Source organism: Hirundo rustica, chromosome 6, assembly GCF_015227805.2.
Source record: "Hirundo rustica isolate bHirRus1 chromosome 6, bHirRus1.pri.v3, whole genome shotgun sequence".
NCBI classification, from domain to species: Eukaryota; Metazoa; Chordata; class Aves; order Passeriformes; family Hirundinidae; genus Hirundo; species Hirundo rustica.
In genome coordinates, this window is record NC_053455.1 from 27504891 (window position 1) to 27524679 (window position 19789).

The window sequence follows — 19789 nt, forward strand, 5'->3', positions numbered from 1 at the left end:
GGTGGGGTGGGTTTTCTATTTGCTTTTTGGTGTGTGTGGGGGGGTTTTTTGGTGGTGGGTTTTTTTGTTTGTTTTGTTTTGTTTTTTGGTTTTTTTTTTTTTTTTGTTTTGTTTTGTTTTGTTTTGTTTTTTGGGTTTTTTTTTTTTTTTAAATATGAGCTTGAGTCAGTCTGTAATTGCTACTTATGGGCTTGTAATTATTTTTACAGCCTCAGGCATTGAGAATTAGGGCATACCTGTAATGTAAATATCAACTTTTTTGTGGCTTTGTTTAAGAGATCATCTTTATTTTATAATGCCCTTACTTTTCTGTGCATTTACCATTTTATTTGATATCCCTTTACTCTCTTGAGTTTTCTGACCAATTGACCTATTTTTAACTATGTAGTTTAAACCAAACTTTAGGGTTCAACTACCTGATAAAAATGCTTTTAGAAATTGTTATCGACTATACAAAGTTCTTAGTGCATAAAGTGGTATTAAATCTGTCATCACAGAATGGTTTGTCTTGGAAGGGACATTAAAGATCATCTAATTCCAACCCTCCTGCCATGGGTGGAGCCCCATCTAACCTGTCCTTGAACACTTCAGGGATGGAGCATCCACAGCTCCTCTCAGCTCCTGTTTCAGTGCCTCACCACTCTTACAGTAAAGAATTTCTTCCTAATGTCCAATATAAACCTATCATTTTAGTTTAAATCCATTCCATACTTCTGCAGTCACTCCAGCAGGTGATGTCCTTCCTGTGCTGGCACCCAGAGCTGGATGCAGCCCTGCAGGTGGGGTCTCAGCAGAGCAGAGCAGAGGGGCAGAATCCCCTCCCTTCCCTGCTGCCCACGCTGCTCTGGATGCAGCCCAGGACACGTTTGGCTCTCTGGGCTGGGAGTGCCCATGGCAGGGTCATGTCCAGCCTCTCACCCAGCAGCACCCCCAGGTCCCTCTGGGCAGGGCTGCTCTCCATCTGTTCATCCCCAGCCTGTGCTGTACAGGGGATTGCCCCAAGCCAGGTGCAGCACCAGCACTTGGTCATGTTAAAACTCTTGAGATTCCCGTGGAGCTGGTCTTGGAACTTATCCAGGTCCCTCTGAATGGCATCACATGTTGCTTTAGGGAAGCTCCCATGATTGCTGTGCTTTTATTTTGGAAGTATTTTTTAACATTTTCTGGACATAACTAGTAAAAAAACCTTTTCCTCAGTTTCAAAACTTATATGGGTATATGCTAACTAAATTACATGATAATTAAAATATAACACTTCCTGAAGAGCTCTGTAATTATTAAGATTTGAATTTATTTGTAATGCTTAACATTTACTTGTTATGTGTTACTTACATTTAGTTAGTGCATGTTGGTTGTTTTTTGAACATTTTTGCATGACTCGTGCACACACATTAACTTAAAAGCTTGGACAAAGCAAAGATTTTCACCTAGTCTTTGCTTTAATGAGAGCCTACAGTAGTCATCTGCATGTTAATGTGTATCAGCATTTAATATGTAAATCAGCAGTTGACATCAAATTCACATCAAGTATTCCTGTAGGATTAGAAATTTATTTTTAATATCAAAATGGACTTCTTGTATTTGAGATTTTCTTACTAAATTCTTTACATTTTAAACATTTTGAACCATAGTGGCTGAAAAGTAACAGAAAGTTTTCTTCATCTAAAGGAATTTTGAAATCTTTGGTTCATAGAAGACAGTATTTAGGAGACAACTGTGTGTGACAGTGCTGGGAAGTGACATAAGTAATTGTTTAGTATTTTGAGTTTTATGTTTGAATTTTCCTTTGGGAAACCCTGAACATATAGTCTTACTAGGTGGTTTGTGAGATTCTTTGGTTGTCACTTTCATGATAGTTTCTGATTAAAAATTAGCCTCTACATTACTGGGGTAATTGGATGAGAGAACTACACACACAGAGTGAAAGTATGCATTCAAGGTTAGGCAGATTTTTCAAATACAATTTTGTAGGCTTTTTTTCCCCCAGCTTTTTAACATTCTGAAACTGAAAATAACGTTGAAGGCTTTTTTATTCCTGCTGCTCATGTCTGGTCATTTGGGAACTTAATTCTGAACACATCTCTCTTCCTTTGCTCTTCAGTGTTTTGACTTCTATCAGAATTTGGAGTACCATCAGAACTTATATATATATAATCATAAACATGAACAAATGTGCATTAAATGTCATCTCTTGCAATACTTTGAAGACAGCATAATAGGATGGACATTCTGATGGGTTCTTTATTGGATATGCATCTGGTATCTGCCATACTCTGTATTTATGCTGTAGCATAACTGGGCAGACACAGCCCTGTCCCCAGGTATGGAAACTTTCATTCCACATGTACACATAAATAAGTGGACAGAAGTAGATCTGATTCTGTATTGATATTTCTCTAGTCTCTATCCCTATGTTTTCTTTTGGGTGGAATGCCTTAATTAAGATCATCTTCTGTCAGCACATATGTTTTCATGATGTAATACTCTTGTTTGCTGGGGAGAAAGAGAGTGTCTGTCCAGGTAGTCACCATGTTATTTGAAAATACTGCCTGTTTGTGGAAGGATCTTTAAAAATACCCCACCAGAACAATGACAAAAATCCACCACCCCATACTTTGATTTCCTTTACAATGTCAGCTGTAAAAAAATGCAAAATCTGTTTATTGAAGAGTTCTTGTCTTAACCCCAGAAGCAGAGAAATAAACCACACCTATCCTGGACTTACTGTGATACATAGATAAGGAGTTAGTTTTGATTTCTACAAAAGCAGGCTTCTCTTTTCAGTAATATGCTGAATTTAAGGTCTATTTCTTGCCCAACTTTGATAAGATCAATTTTGGCATGTAAGTTAGGGGATGACTGTTTTTCAGATACAGCCTGTCACCTTTGCAGGGTATAAAAGTGGAGGTTTTGTATAACTCATTTCATTCTATCAGGTCAGCATAATGTGTTCTCAGTTTGAAAGTTTTCACATCTTGTATAAATATGTATATATCACTATTGAAATTAAGATAGTTTTACTGTTTTTCCTTAGCTTTTTGCACTTTTTAAACTTTTCTGCTCTTTTCCTTCAGTTTAATTTTTCAGTACTTACAAAACAGTCTCTGTTCCATTTGTTTTCCTTCCCTTGATTTCTGGAAATAATGTAATAGTTGATAGGAGTGAAAACAGATCTGAATTTTACCATCTTCATTATTGTCACCTGTTCTTGACATATAAGAATCTCTGTGTTATATTCAGACTTGGTCTCTACTTAAGGATTCTCAGACTACAACTTTTCATCACTAAATATTCAGTTACCTTTTTCAGTTTTGACCTGAAGGACAGTACACTGAGATGGTACTGTAACTTTTGCTTCTATTCATACCCGGTCTATCAAATTTTTTTTTGTCCGTGGCCTTTTTTGAGGGTAAAAAGGTCATCCTGTTTTGTGCCTTGAACATGGTTACTTATGCAGAGACGGCACATTCTTTTCTTTAGAAATCTCCTTGTAGCATTTACAATACTTGAACAGTTATGTGAAGGTACACTTGCACTTACTTGAAAGCAGAAACTTGTGCAGTCTTCTGTAGCGGTGGCACAGTCTTGAATATTGACATATTTTTCAGCGTGAAATGCACAGAAGTTGTTCGGAACAGCAGCTGCTCCTTTGTAAACTGTCTCTCTGTTATATGATGATTAAGGACTGTTCTGAGGTTACGCCTGAAGGACAAGAAGTGCCCAAGCATACTGAAAAATGCTAAAAGGCAAGGCTGTCTGTCCCCTAATTAGTGACAAACTAAATGAATGACTGCTTAAAGGTAGCAGAGCAGAGGGGGGCTACTTTTAGTTTCTTCTGAGTGTGCTTCAAGACAAACCTTCTCAGGCTTATGTGTTCGGCATGAAAGCACCTTGGGAAGATATTTTCACTTCAGATAGAGTAGGAGTTTATAAGCCATTTTTGGCGTTTTGCATCAACGTGTTGAACAGTTCATGCATATCAACGTGGAGAAGACAAAGGGTGTTTTCTCTTCTGGAAAGCAAAGGGTTTGTTAAAGTAAACAGTTCAGGGTCCCAGTCATGACTTTTATCCTGTCATTTTATTGATTGCTCTATAGTATCTTCAAGAATCTCTCTGCTGCTGGTCACAGTAGGTGCCTGGCTGATGGCCGATCGGAATAAAGACAAAGACGAGCTTTGTGCTCTCCTTGGTGTAGAGACCTGGCCATTTAAAGAGTGACTCTTCTTACGTGAGATCTCACCTGCTGGCTGTAATATTAAGTCCTATACTTTAGAAATGAAATCCTTTCAGTATAATGCTTGTTAGAAAAAAAGAATGTTGGTTCAAAAGAGATTTCTCATTTTTTTTTTACAATCACTTCGTTAGCTGGGGTCACAGGTTTCTAGACATACTTCTACAGGAGAGTGAAACGAAACGTAACTGCTCGAGTGATCTGTTGTATGAGGAAAACTTTTGGAAGCCAGTTTTATTCTCAAATTGCTTTGTATATTTAACTAGAATACTAGGTGTTCCATAAAGGAAAGAAAAAAATACCAAAACCATAAATATTTATGTTTTATTACTTGGCAAAATGAGAATGTTTTGCAAATATTAATGAGAATAGTTATATAGTATCCTTTTAGGGATATGTGAGGTATACTTGTTATAATTCTTCTTCAATATATTTTTTGTTGTCATCCCTCTCTGGAGGGAGTTCTCCATTATCTTTAGGGAATTCTATTATTCATGGACACTTATTTTTGAACATTGATTTAAACCAGTAAGATCTGAAACGATCAGATACTTTTTGAAAGAGTATATTTTAGTGTTTAACTGTTTGAATGAATGGTTTGGATTTTGCTAAGTCATCTGTAATCATAGTATTTTCATTCTTTTTTGACAGCAGAGGCTTTGGTATAGTTTCAATTTCTTTAATAAATGTGAGACATGTCACCTCAGTATAAGGACTTGTTCACCAGTGCTTCCTTTACTAAATGGTCTGCAATATCTCTGCTTGCAGTCCCAGGAAGGGCTGTTTTATTGGTTAAAATTTGGTTGTGTCTTTCATCATTATGGATTGTTTCCTTTAAAGAGGTTCTCTCACTGAAATACACTTTATGATTAAAGCTTTGACTTTCTGATGTGGAAACTATAAAGGAGAAAGCAGGAATGGATTTAATAGTTTAAAGATATTTTAAATTATACTATTTTTGTTTGCTAATGCCTACATATTAATTAAATGTATATATAATTCAGAATGCTTTATTTCTGGAAGCTTGCTTTTATAATAATTATACATCTACAGTTTCATACAGTGGTGGAAGCAACCTTGCTTCTGTGTTTAACAAACACTTCATACATTTTAAATACCATTCAAAGCAGGGAAAGTTAATTGTTCGTTGCACCCCCATTATGAGTTGTCTGTACTTTTGCTCTCATTTTTAAGCTTATTTTTAATTTGCACTCTGCTTTTTAATGTTAAATTGTTTAGTATAGTTAAAGTTGTGTAATATTATTAGAAAATGTTGAATTCATACGTTTTTTGTTTAATAGTGAATGTTCTCTTAGTATTTGGCTTGACTTTTCAGTAGGGCTGTAAGATGATATTTTTTCTTTTTCCTACAGGAAATTGTAGAATAGATCTGCAGAACACAAAGGAGTTATTCTTTGATTCAGTGAATTAAAGTTGTTTGCATGTAGTTTTCAAATTTTGATGTATTAACTCCTGCTTTTGATTTCCAAAGTATTACTAAACGAAAGCAAAGCACTATTTATTTTAAGGAGGTCCCATCAGTAATTATTCTTATTTAATGGATTTTTAGACTTCAGTCAACTCAAGCGGTAGCAATCAAATGAATTTTTGCTGCTGACATTAATTTACAGGAGTCAACAGGACAAAACTTCACGACATGATAGCTGATCTGGGCGATGATGAGATACCCCACATCCCTTCAGGAGTCATTAATCAATCTAGGTCACCCTCTTCTAGAATGACTGATCATGAAGGTGCAAGAGCAGAGGAAGGTACAAAAAATTCAGCTACTTACTCTATTTCAGGAGATTTCTTTTAGAAAGCACACGCTGTAATTTATTATCCCCTCCGTAAAGCTTAATGCCGTTGCAGATTGCCACATTATTATTTTACTTGCAATTCTTCCCAGATGGTTTTATAAGAATATGGCTTGAGTTTCTGTGGCTTATCATAACTCACCATTATTTCATAAGCTTTTTAAAATTCATGTACAGCAGTGTGTTCTGACACTATTCACTATTAAATCCTTGTTTGGAGACACCCCCCCCCATTAGCAAAACCTTTCACAAATAAGTTGTTATTTATTGAGGAGAAAAAAGGTGAGTATTAACATTTGATGCACAGTTTGGATTTTAAAATGAAAAGAGGTGATTAAAATTATGGGATTAATTAGTCTCTTTTCCTCAAATTTAATGTTCTCTTTTATAAAATTCCTTTGGTCTACATACACAGGTTTACAAAGACACTATTTTATTTCTTTACAAAGTATTTAAGTTTCAGGATTATCTTTGGCAATGAAAATAAATAGCAAGCTATTATATATAAAGTAAAAAAATCTTGTATTTGGTTTTTAAGTTTTTTGTTTTAAAGGGGTGATTTTTCCTGTATTAGCTTTGAAATTAGAATACTATCATGTAAATTGTCCTCTACTTAGAACATATTCATTCAAAATACTCGAGTGTATTCAGCTTTGGCTCTTTTAGGATGATCTTTGACCCATAAGCCCTGGCACAGTATCAGCTGTATTGCAGAAATGGAATTTGCATTACTACCGATTCCAGGAATCTGTTGGTTCTCCTATTCTTTTTCACCCTTAGCCTCACAAATGCCTGTCACCAGGCAAGCGGAAAAAACCCCAAACCACATTTCAAGGATGTTTTTTTTTGTTTCTCTCCCAAACTGTCATTTTACAACAGTAATTTTTTTTACTGCCTTCCTTTACATCTTTTATTTCCGTCTTCAAGATGAACCAGTATCAAATCTACCTGTGGAGTGCAATTGATAAATCTACAAGTGAAAATCCAGTTGCTAAAACTTGGAGATGTATATTTCTGTTGGTTTTAGGTTTAGTGTTTACATGCTTTAGGTTGCCTTTTAGCCATGTTTAAGTATTAAGGCCATATGACGCTACAGTTAGAATTTTCTAGGGGTGTCTTAGGCTGTTTTTCTGAGGCCATACATGTTGTGCAAAGGAACACAGACCTTGTTACAGGAAGGGAGATTGTCTGAGGTAGAGGCCTTACATCTAAAATAATACTGGACAAAACAATCTTTTTGAAGAAATAGATGCTAAATTTGAATTTGGTAGGGACTGGCTTTTATTGCCTGGTTCTTGCAGCATAAACACGGTGTTACCCTTCAAGTAAAGATTATTCACACTCTTCAAATAAACTGCTTTCATGTTTATATTTTCATGCTGTTTAATGTGTCCATATTTTTAACTGGTTGGTGCAGTTTGCTCTTTATTTAAGAGTAATAATATTTAATATCTCTATCGTCTTATTTGCTCATTGTGTTTTCTGCATAGTTTTTAAACTTGAATATTAGAGGGTAAATTCTGCTATTTCTATCCTGAATGCTATGTGGCTTTTTGAGTTTTTGTCTTACCATATGGTGCAAAGCTGCAAACAAACAGGCTGTGTTGTATTTGAATTCCTTCTAGGTGTGGTACAAGGCCAAATACTTCATTATCATAAAATACAAATTTTGCACCATGCAGTACAAATACAGATTTTATTCAATTATTTATTCAGCTGTGTGCTAAAAGCTAAGATTTTGCAGGTGACTTTAGGCTTTCTAGCCTATGCTGATCCATTTTATCAAAACATAGTTTTCTTGTGACTATGGAAGCTTTATGCTACACTTTGAAATATTACAGTTCTGAGGCAGTGGTTGATAATTTTTTTCTTGAAGGGGGTTCAGGGAGGAACTGGCTCTAACTGGCTTGCAGTAGCTCTTTCATACCTCTAAAGGTGTGAGAGTTTGGTTTTTGGTTTGCTAATTTTTTCACTCTGAGCTGCCTGGTTAAGTATGATGTTATGCCATAGTCACACTTGATAATTTTGGCCATGAGAAATTGGAGTTTCCATTTTAACATACTCTATTGCTTTCAGAAATGGTACCAACAGGATTTTCCATCCAGCGTAGAGAGAATTACTTCCTTCAGTGGTTGTTTTTCAGTTTTAATATCCATAGATTGCATAGGTGTCAATCTACAGACTGACAGAAAAAAAGCAGTAACAGCTAATTGCTTGGGTATGAACAGCTGCTTTTTGATGTACCACATATTAACTTTGTGGGAAACAAGATTAAGATGTCCCTGTACAGTACACAACAGCCTATATGAACATACATATCTGATCAGAGATTAAAGCAGTTTCAGTTTGTACAAATATTGCTGCTTGATTTTGACTTAATTGTGTGTAGTGTCAAGAACTTGAAAGGTAAGAAGCACTGGTTAAGATTGGCTAAGCAAATATTTAATTATATGATTTTATATTTCAATATTTATTTCACCTAATTTCATCTGCCGAGAAACTTGTACTAGCACGTTTTTACTTTCTATTTATTGATCGCAAACTCAGTTAAGCATTTATATTATGCTATGAGAATAATACTGTACTGTGTGTTGGAAAAATATTTGGGTTTTTTTTCTAGATAAAAAGCATTAAAAAGTCATTTATTTAACTATCATTTGCATATATCTATTGATGCATTGTTTTGATATGTGAAGATGTGGGCTTTTATTTTTAGTAGCTGTAACATCATGCATTTTTCATTGTGTTACTATTCTGCCTGTTATTTTTTACAAAAGCAGTTTGCAACCATTTTTTAAACTTCTCAAATACGCCTCACTTTGAAATACAAAATTCACAAATAAATTACAGAACGCACTGTACATACATATGGGCAACTTCGGTACTGAGAAATAGTCTTCTGAATTTCAAGTAGCATTAATTTTGAAACTTTAAATAAAGAGATAGTCACTCATGCAAACAAACTTGGTGAATTTGTAGTATAGGTTCTTGATGTGGTGGTCCTTAGTTTTTATTAGAAAGCACAGAGAAATTTCACATTATTAGAAATATTAGAAATTTCACAGAGAATTAATATGACAAGTTACAAGGCTTACTTAAACTTTGTGGGCCTGTCCTAAAGATCAGATAGGAGTAACAGGAAAGTAAATAGGTTTTTGTAGGAAAATGTCTTTTTTGAAATAGAAGTGGTTTGTAGTAGACTGCCAAATGTAGAGTTTTAGTAAATTACTAATGGAAGTGAAAAGCTTAATCATACTAGGGCATGGTAAGCCTTTTTGGACTGTTAATGTAATGTAACATTCTTATGAGTCAGACCTCTGTATGGATTGTGACTATTTTTACAAGAGGTGATTGTGCATAATTAGAACATCGTTTGTTCTTTTTATACAACTGTAGGAGCAGCACCCTGTATTCTTACCTAGATTGTGTTCTTGCATTCTCATAAGTGGTTGTGTTGACTGTACTAATGAGGTTACACTTCTTCATAGTACAGTAGTTCTGAAGCATTAGAACCTGTTTTATTCTTGAGCAGTGGTGTATTTCGATCTGGCTGGACTGGCTCCTCTTTGCCTAGCCCTAGCAGTGGTGCCAGACATCTATAACTTTACACCTGGTCATTTTCCTTTAGCGGGAGTGGATTGGGGTTAGGTTACCCTACAGAATAATGGAGGTGTATATTCTAAACAGGAGTGTGTTATTTATTAGTCCTCTTCTTTGGAACTACTTTCAGAAGACAAAAATGCCGGAAACTGAAAACTATTTTCTCTGAGATTTGAAGGGTTTTCTAGGAGGATTAGAAATATGGAGCAGCATTAAAGTGAGGCCATAAACTCTCTCTGCCAGATCAGAGAAATTCGAAATCAAGCAAGTTTAATTTTTCAAGATGTCAGATATCATTTAACATGTTTTGCAGATGGTTATACTTACCTAAAGGTCACATGTACTTCAACTTTACATACTCTATTTAACAAGTGTTGCTATTTCTAAGTGGAAAACTGAAAAGTAAAAATAGCTTCTAAAATGTGCTGAAATGTCACAATGTTTAAGCCTTCATTCCTATTCCGATCCCTATTCCTTACTGCTAAATTGATATTTGTGGGTTGATGGAGATATACAGAATCATTGAAGAGGGTAAAAAATATGGGTGAATAATTTAAACTTTTTTATTCAGATGTGAATTCATAGTGAATGTCTATATATAACTTTTATTCATTCTAAATGATAATTAATAGGAATGTTAAATTTAATCTGAAGAAGGCATAGCTAGACAACATGAGTATCAATTGAGTGTACTTTATAATTAGAATCCAAAATTATGTCGAGAAACTGAGAGGAAATGAATAAATAATAGGTGTTTTCATTTTTTCAGTTGTCATAAAAAACTCAAAGTGGAAGAGTTCTTTGCAGGAGCATTTTCTTGAGTGATTAAAAAATACTTCAATATACAAGTAGAAATATTTGACTAGTATAAAAGAGAAAGACTTAATTGCAAGTGGATAGAAGGCAGGAAGCATGGTCTAGTGAATGAAAAACTCAGCTGAGAATTTGAAGACCTTGGATGTCCATTTGATATTGCAGTGTAAAGTAATGTCAGTCAAGTCACTTGTCAGTATCAAAACCTCTGTAAAGTTGAAATCAAATGATAAAGCATGATACAAGAATTGTGTATATAATGTATGTGTGTGTTTGCACATGTGTGTGTGTTTTCATGCTCTTTTTTTTTTTCTTTTAGTTGGGGCTGTATGTAGTACATACAAGTTCAGTTTTAAGCTCTGCTTTGCTGTTAAGTGATGAATAATGCAGCTTTTCATCAGTTTGAATTGCTCTATTGGGACTTAAAGAAACTGTTTTGTTCTTTGTAGCTGAGCCAATAACATTTCCACCTGGAGGAGGCAAGTCATTTATTATGGGTTCTGATGATGTGTTGTTAAGTGTACTGGGCCTTGGAGACCTTGCAGACTTGACAGTAACAAATGATGCAGACTATAGTTACGATGTAAGTGCAATTTTATTTTAAATTTTTTTATACAGTTTAACCAATAATAGTTGGGTCCCTTCTCCTCAACCCTGAACATTACTTATGCACTTCTTCACTTCTTTAGTAAAAGCTGTTACTTGGAAGGAAAGAGCACCTTGTGAATGAGCTAAGTAAATTGGGTAACCAGAATTGGGTTTTTTCTCACTTAATTCAGATTTTGTCACGGGGCTGGGAGGGAATGTGTTATGACATAAAATACATATTCATGTCTTAACATGACCAAAATGACAGTTATACATTGAAATGGAGTGTTGAGTAGACATGGCATGAAACAAATATTGATATTAACTTACTTATTTGCTGTCCTTTTGATGAGTAAGTAGTGTTAACAGCATAGACTATATATAGTAGTATTTCAGATGTAAACTTTTAGGGGGTATTTTTATTATAATCCATAGTGTTCTGACATTCCTTTGACCATATTCATTAAGTGTTAAATGAACCAATAGTGTTAAATGAATTTTTCATTAGTTGGTAACATTGGATGGCTGGTTAGGGAAGTGTTCAGGTAAGTTTTGCGTGCAGTTTTGTATTTAAAATGTCTTGTATTGGCTTAACTGCAGATTGCAATTTTGTGGTGTATTGCTGTCTTTTGTGAATGACAAATTCTTAATAAAGCAGTGTGTAGCCATTTTGCTTTTTCCAAGATGGAGGGATATTTGAGGCAAGTCAGGACTAAACTCAGAAAGCATTACAATGAGTATAATTAATACCAACTAATCAAACTGTTACATGAGAATCTGTGCTATTTGTGACAAAACTTTTTGTGGTGCAAAGGGTGATACAGAATAGAGGTTACCTTTGCTCTTGGGAAACATAAAGCAGAGAACAGCTGATAAATACACAAATATGAATTGCTGCCTGAGCTAATAAGAAGTTTGCAGTAGAAGCACATATTTGTTGAAGGTTGGAAGGTGTTAATCATCCTGTAGATGAAGTTGATCTTTTTCAATGTAGTTGAATTTTCAAAATTTCTCACTGAAAACCTTTATTAGAAGCTTTTTAATTTCAGCTTGGTTTGAGAGGTTAGTGGGAAGAGGGTATTTCATGTTCTAATATCTGGTTTATACAGGAGACAAAAGATAGAAGTAGAGTTTTATTTACTTACTAGATCATTCACCGAAAATGAGTTGAGATTGACCATCATTGTCAGTTGGTTTCTCTGGTCCTTGTCCAGTTCTCATTTCCCAGTACTCTTAGAATATTTTCTTCCTTTTAAAGCGTAGCTGAAAAATGAACAGTGGTTTCTGACTTCATGTGTCAGAAAAAGCAAAATATAAAATAATGCAGATGGCAACAAGTTTTTTTTATATTTAAGCCTACACTGTCCTGTCATGACTTTGAAGAGACTGAAATTCAGATGCTATTAGTTTTATCACAATGTTTCTTTAGGTTAAATAGCCTGTGATAGTTTTCATTTCTGAAGTTGTTCCTTGTAGCTATGGATTTGCAGCACAGTAAGACCATGTCTCATACCTTTAGTACAGTACTTGTAGTGCATGGTAGTCTAATGCCCTTGTAAGCTGAAGTCACCTCCTTCCTTTTCCAGTATATCTCCAGACAAGGAGGTGTTATGCTAAGTTAATGTGTAAGTAAAACAACAACAATGACAAAACCTCAAACCAGAACACTTAATGCATTTGCTCCCAATAGGTCTATGCTCTTCAAATAGCTTTTGTGAGCCATTAGAGTACATGAATAAATAAAGCTACCACTAGCTTTCATATATCACTCCTTGATGAGTGTTGTGTTTTGAAAAGGAGAGGATATGCATACAGGATGGCGATTGAGTACAAATCTTAGCAATTTCAGCTATAACTCAAAAAAATTCTGTATGTTTGATTAAATTCCAAGACTAATCAACAGTTAAAAGAGTACAGTCATCTCAAGTAATGCCTTTCATATTATCTAGTTACTTATGTTGACCTCAGTGCATGCACTTATTTGTTCACTGAGGGAGTAATGTTGCCAAATCAAATGCTCCCGTTTGTATATTTTTGAATTCCATACTAGCAGACAATGGTGTTTTTCTGAAGTAGGACTGATTGAAAAATGGAAAGCTTTCCTTTATCAGAGCCTGTAAACTTGGCAATCTCCAATAAGTTACAACTTTAACAAGAAAAAAGTAACATTAGAACATAAAAAGACACTGACTGCAGTTACTAATTATTGTTTTCTAAAATTTTTGTTTGCTGTTGGGGAGTACTTGAGATAGGGAAATGCATGTCTGCTTACTATGTGTTAGGATTCTATTGACTGCAGGGGCAAGGAAAAGATCATCATTCCCTGGTGCCTTATTGTTTTGTTGTGAGGGAGTTGTTTTTTGGTTTTTTTAGCTCAGGTGTAGTTTCAGTCTGGTTTTCCTGTGCTTTCAAGGCAGAATGAATGGGTTGTTTGATCCTTCTTGGTTTTAGTAAAGTCCACTAAAGTCCATGGAAAAAGGGAAGAGCTGCTTGTGACATTTTATGGTTCCATGGTCTGTCTTCTCATGACTTTGATTGTCTTGCCAGTGTGTATAAATACACACCTAGAGTAGAGCACCCAGGCTCCGTGGGGCAGTGTCCATCTATGCCTTATGTTTTGAGAGGCTTTGGAGATGTCACACTTTTGAACAATGATACACACTGTCACATTTCACTATTCTTCCATTATTCCTCTGACCCATTTTGTGAAATAATCTCACACTTATCCTTTGTAATCATCAGATCTCTTTTCCAAGTCCTTGACTGTGTTTTTCTGAGGTGGAGTTGGGTTTTTTGGAAATACATTATGGGTTAGCTTTTTTTCTTAGAGATTGCAAGGACCTCTTTAAAGATGTATTAGCTGTTACTCCTGCAGTAAGGATATCAAGATCCATTAGAAACATAAATAGGGAAAATAATTTTTAAAAACTGGTTTTTATATAACTAGATTTCTAGTAAAGTGTTTGTGGTGTCTTCTAAAAGAACCAAGATTTTCCGGTCTGTTTTAAAAAAATTAAAACTTCAAAGCTATACTTAAAATAGGAAATGCTTTTCATAACTTGTGTAAATTCTATAGCAGATTTTAGCAGATTTCTCTGTACTGCTGAAAACAAAATTACTGTTGCAACAATCCTTTTAAGAAGAAAGAAAAAGAGAGATAGAATCAGCTCTTTCCATGTTTTGAAAAATAAGGATCACTGTATCCAGTTCTGATTTTCTCGAATGACTTTTCGTCACAAATGTAATAGATACTATTGTTGTGTGGATGCACGTTGTGCCCAAAAAAATGAAGATCTTCTGCATAATGTGGGACAGATCATTGTATTAAAGAAGAGGGATTTAATGATAAAATCAGCTAAAAGTTAAGGATTGCTATTTCAAGTTTTTGGCTTTAATTTCTCGAAGCCCCAGATCAATGCAAATACACGAGGCAACATAAATTAGCTAGGTGGGTGAATACATTACATAATGAGGATTTAAAATATCAAGGAACTATTTGCTAGGAAAATACCTTACTTTTTTGCCCCCTTCTCTTAGCCATTTGGGGAGGAAAATAAATCAGCAGTTTGGTCCAAATTATGTTTAATGCAGAGCTCCAGAATTCCACTTGGCTCTGATTCCTGAAACAGAAGATTTTTTTTTTAATGAAGCTTGTGTAGTGCTAAATAACTTAAATCTCAGTAAAAATATTGCAGTATTCAGTGTACTCTGAAGTAGGAAGATGGCAAACAAAATGCTTTGTTATTATATGTATTTCTTGGTTGGTATTTTGAAAACCATAAAAATTCAGGTTACATATCTGGAATAAGAAGTTTCTGTGACTTGAGTGGAATTAAATTAGGTAAAGTTTGCACTTAGGTCAGAAATTTACAGGAATACAATGGAAAAGCAACTGTGCACATCTGTAACTCAGATCAGTAAATTTTATTGTCTGACCTCTTTGCTTTTTTGGATAGAACTGAATTTGGTTTGAGTGAGTAGTGAAAATTCAATCCAGGTTATAGTCTTCGTCCAAAAATACTTACTACAGTACAGTTACACTATTAACTGATTATTTTCAGTCCTGACAGATAAATGGTAGTAAGATTTGATTAGCCATGGGAGATTTTAATTTCTTATTAGTGTTGCTGAAATTAGTTTGAGATGTCAAGCTATTCTGGCCTACAGTTGAAAAACATACTTTAACAATTACATACTGAATAGACAGTATGTAAGACAAATTAGTTTCCATTCATTCTTAGTTTGCTCATTTTGTTCATTTAATTCAAGTCAGTTTTCTAAACTGCTTTTAGGGGAAGAGAGAAGTACTCAGATAAACCCATGTTACTTCTTTATGATGGAGGCTTAGGGATGTATTCTTTTAAGGGTCTGCTTGCTGAATAAATATAAATAGTATTCAAAGTTGTGAATTAGTTTCTTGCAATCACTAGAAGTGCTTGGATTTTTATGGTAACTTTTCTGAGCTATCTATACTTAATATTAAGCAGCTGTAATTACTGTATTTTAGCTTAACAGTATAGGTTAAGAGTATGAATTGGATGTTCATGGCATATAAATGTATAGTTTGCATATATTGCTTCACAAAGCAGATATTGGTCTCACAAATATATTTTAAACTCATTAAAGATTTAAAAAAATGTGTGTAATGTTATGTTTAAAATCATGACAAATATGTATTGAAATTTTGATTAGCTGTTTCTGTGTACCTGTAGAAGTATTCAAGAACTATGTATGTTTCTTGTCAATCTCAGTCAAGTTACTCATCTGAGGAAGATCACTCACCAAGCACTTCAAGTTCATTTTTATTGTGTTTAAGTAATAATGAGCTTTTGATGGCTATAATCTCTTTCTGGGGTGCAGACAACATGACACACAATGAAACATTTCTCTTTCTGCAAGGAAGAAGAATTAGTGTCATTGCACATTTAAATCGGTTTTGAAAATCAAGTCTTTTTTTCCGTGTGTTTAACGTTATATATCATTCCAGCCTGGGTCAAAGGAAACTGTTACAATAGAAAAATTTGCAGACAGTTTAGCTGGCCAGATGGGGTTGTGTAGATGTATAGGTAAATCAGTAGATAAATGCAAACTTAAGGTTGAATATATATTAGCTCAATCAAGCATAGGCTAAAAATAGGAGGGGATATATATAAAATACGTATTTTAAAATCCCAAGATAAAATTACTCCTTTCCTTTTCTCTTTTAAGTTGCCAGCTAATAAAGATGCCTTCCGAAAGACATGGAACCCTAAGTACACGCTACGCAGTCATTTTGATGGAGTGCGAGCATTAGCTTTTCATCCTGTAGAGCCTGTGCTGGTTACAGCCTCTGAGGACCATACTCTAAAACTTTGGAATTTGCAGAAAACAGTTCCTGCCAAAAAGCAAGTATATGGGTTTTTATGAAACATCCGTTGTGTTTTAAATGCCTTTGAAATTGATTAAACTCTTATATTGTCAGAGTTTTTCAGTAGAGATTTCATGTGGTACAATAACTCTTCTTTTTCTTTCAGGAGTGCCTCTTTAGATGTAGAACCCATCTACACGTTTAGGGCCCACATGTGAGTGTTTGACATTATTCATGGCTGATAAATATATTGTTATCTCATGTGTTGATAAAAAACTTGTGTGTAAAAGCCTCAAATTACAGTATTTTTGCATTGTTTAGACAAGGCATATTGTATTTTGTAAAGCAGCTTAATACCAAGTCCCTGTCATGAATTGCAGAGTCCATGATGACACAAGAACAAGAAAGTGGCAAATCTGATTAGTTGCAGTGGAAATGAGAGATTATAGACGATGATAATGAAATCACCTAAGACATTGGATTAGGTGGATTTGATATGTAGTATGTGGAAAGGATGAGTAAGGTAGAGGCTAGTCTTGGCTAGTCGCTTCAGATACAGGTCTGAGTCTTAATGATTTTTCAGCTTATGTTAACTGCTTTATTACTGCCTTAGTTTCACTTGGTAATTTTGAATTCTGCTTTCTTTCAATAAGAAGGCAAGATAAAAACACACAGTTGATAGCCAGAGTAGTACTTAGCTATATAAGTAAAGATCCACTCTCCAGCCCAGTTAGCAGGTGAGCTTTAAGGGGGTTCTTTGATAAGCATGGAAGTGAGTGGCACTTCTTGTACTGGCCTCAAAAACAGCAAAAAAGAAAATGAATTCATAGTTTATATTAGGACATTTACACATGCTCTTATTACCCTCTCTTTCCCTTACACCCCATGGTGGAACATAATGTCTTGCTTTCTCATTTATTACCTAAGGCATAAAACACTCTTCTCCAGGATTGGGTTACCACTTTGTCCTCATGTAATACAAGTATTTGTGAGTGATATAGAGGGTCACTGACCAATTGAATTTTCCAGATCTCTGTCCAAATTTAAGCTGTTACTTGTGTGTTTGTTAGTGAATACAAAAAGGTCAGGGTTGGGGAAATTCTGGTAGGGAACTTATCCCCATCCTGTGACTTCTACTGTGATGAAACAAAATAATTTTACTATTTTTTCCCTCAGGCAGTTATTGAGCAACATTACCTTTCTGCCCATCCTTATTCTTTGCTTTACCAAATGTATGGGTGGATTCAGCCAGTAGTCTTCCTTTTCAACCTCTTCAAATATGTAGTTATAGTTTGTTTAGCTGTACTCATTTATATCATGAGCATGGCCATCAAATCACCCAGACACCTAATTTTAGGGATATGGTTTTACAGTACAGTTAAATCTCTGGTGGTAGTAGTCTGTTCAAAGTAGTAGACTTGTTTTTTTCCTTTGGGCTACAACTTGTGCTTGTCAGATATCACAGCAAGCAGGCTGAAGAGGTGAAACCAGCAGGAGTCTAACTTTGGCCAAAAGGTACAGTTTTTAGGACCATTCCTCTGAGCCAGTTTCCTGGGGCATAGGTTACTATCTGGTTCTAAAAGTAGGATGAGAAAATAGTTGCCAGAGAGGAGAATTACAGCCACCTCTCTCTGCACAGCTCACTGTTAGGTTGGCATTGACGCACTGTATCAACGTTTGTAGGTTTTAGTTACTGCTGCTTCTGAGAAACACACTTTGAATTGCTTCAGTTTGCATAGTTTTAGTTAATTACTTATGATTATTTTAATAGAGGTTGGTATCACTTGTTGATGCTTAAAAATGGTGGTTTGGTTTTTTTTTTTTTTTTGAAAATAGCCAAGTTTTCCCTTCTCTAGGCAGTTACCAATCAGCTTTTTTCTCTCTGTCTCAATAGTGGACCTGTACTGTCACTGGCAATTAGTTCCAATGGAGAACAGTGTTTCAGTGGTGGTATTGATGCAACCATCCAGTGGTGGAACATGCCTAGCCCTAGTGTGGATCCATATGATACCTATGGTAAGTACCTTTTAAAAGATAAACAGCTTCTGACCATCGTCTTGAACATTATTTTTTCCACTTGACGTTAATCTGGTTTTTAGAGCTTTTGTGAAATATTACTGCCATTTGTCAGCTACGCTGTGTGTTTCCAACTGCTTATGTGTGGCAAACATCAGTTATTTGTTCCTGCTTGCACTGGTGATGTACTTTGTGTAGAACAGTAATAGGGAGACTTAGCAATTCCTGAGATGTATGCGGTAAAGAAAAAAAATCATAACATATTTTTGAGAAGCAAAAAAATTTGAACCAGAATTATAACTTCTTAATGATTATTTATTTCTTCTGATGGAAATTTGCCAGAAAACTGAAAACTGAGATAAGTGTGCTCAGATTCTATGTCCCATGTTTCTGACTTGCATCTCAGGTCCCTAACTTCAGATATCTTTAATGATAACTGCTTGGAAAACTCTGCATAGATTTTAAAACCCTCTATAAAAAGCAACTATGAAGTATCAGGGAGATGAAAATGAGATTCCCAGCTCCACAGGAAAAAATTAGTCCTCTTTTAATTATTGGTGTGCTTGAGAGTTTTGGACCATATCTATGTGTCAGCAGAGTATGCTGAGTAAAAACCGTATTAAGTAACATCTAGTGTTTAAGTGGAAAGCTGATTTTCTGCACCTTGTACAAAGGAAGGGCTATGATCAAGCTTCTTTAAGATATTGAATTTGGAAGGAAGAAATAAGAGATGAGGTAGTAACAAGAGAGTATAATTCTGGAAGAGGGGACATAGTTGTTTAAGGGGTTTTTTTTTCATTGGCTGGTTTGGTTAGGTAGGCTTTTTTGTTTGTTTGTCTTCCTGTTTGTTTGGTTTTCTTGAGAAAGATGGCAGTGTTGTGCAAAATGACTTGTGTAATATTTTAGCTGTTGCTTAAACAGGAAGGGCAGGGGGACATACATCTGGTTTATGTGGAATTTAATTTATGTTGAGGTACAAGAAATATTTAATGCTTCTTCACTAAAAAGGTTTCTTTTCTGAACTTTTTTTTTCCAGAGCCAAACGTTCTAGCTGGCACATTAATTGCTCACACAGATGCAGTCTGGGGTCTTGCTTACAGTGGTGTAAAGAATCACTTACTCTCTTGTTCAGCAGATGGCACTATTAGGTTATGGAACCCACCTGAAAAAAATCCCTGTATTTGCACTTACAATGGAGAGAAAGGTAACTTTCTGCAGTGGTTTTGACAGTCTGTTATGAGGTAGCTGATGATGCATCCAGGCTCATTATCTCCATTTATCCAAACTAGGTAACATAGCTAAAAGAATAATTTGTAATAAAATAATCATGGTGCTGTAGCATTACTTTAAAGAAAAGAGCAATTATCTTCTTTAAC

General features: G+C 35.1%; 1 protein-coding gene across 5 annotated transcripts in view; it reads left to right on the plus strand.

Annotated features, from left to right (window-relative positions):
- The window catches only part of STRN3 (striatin 3), a 62251-nt gene that overhangs the window by 34904 nt on the left and 7558 nt on the right, over positions 1-19789 (plus strand). For 3 of the 5 annotated variants that reach the window (XM_040065980.2, XM_040065982.2, XM_040065981.2), the window contains 6 exons: positions 5864-6004; positions 10912-11045; positions 16259-16434; positions 16564-16611; positions 18292-18413; positions 19450-19617. In XM_040065980.2, coding sequence (XP_039921914.1) covers positions 5864-6004; positions 10912-11045; positions 16259-16434; positions 16564-16611; positions 18292-18413; positions 19450-19617 — 789 coding nt within the window. The remainder of the gene's footprint in view (positions 1-5863; positions 6005-10911; positions 11046-16258; positions 16435-16563; positions 16612-18291; positions 18414-19449; positions 19618-19789) is intronic. The other 2 variants (XM_040065983.2, XM_040065984.2) reach the window with 1 other exon arrangement.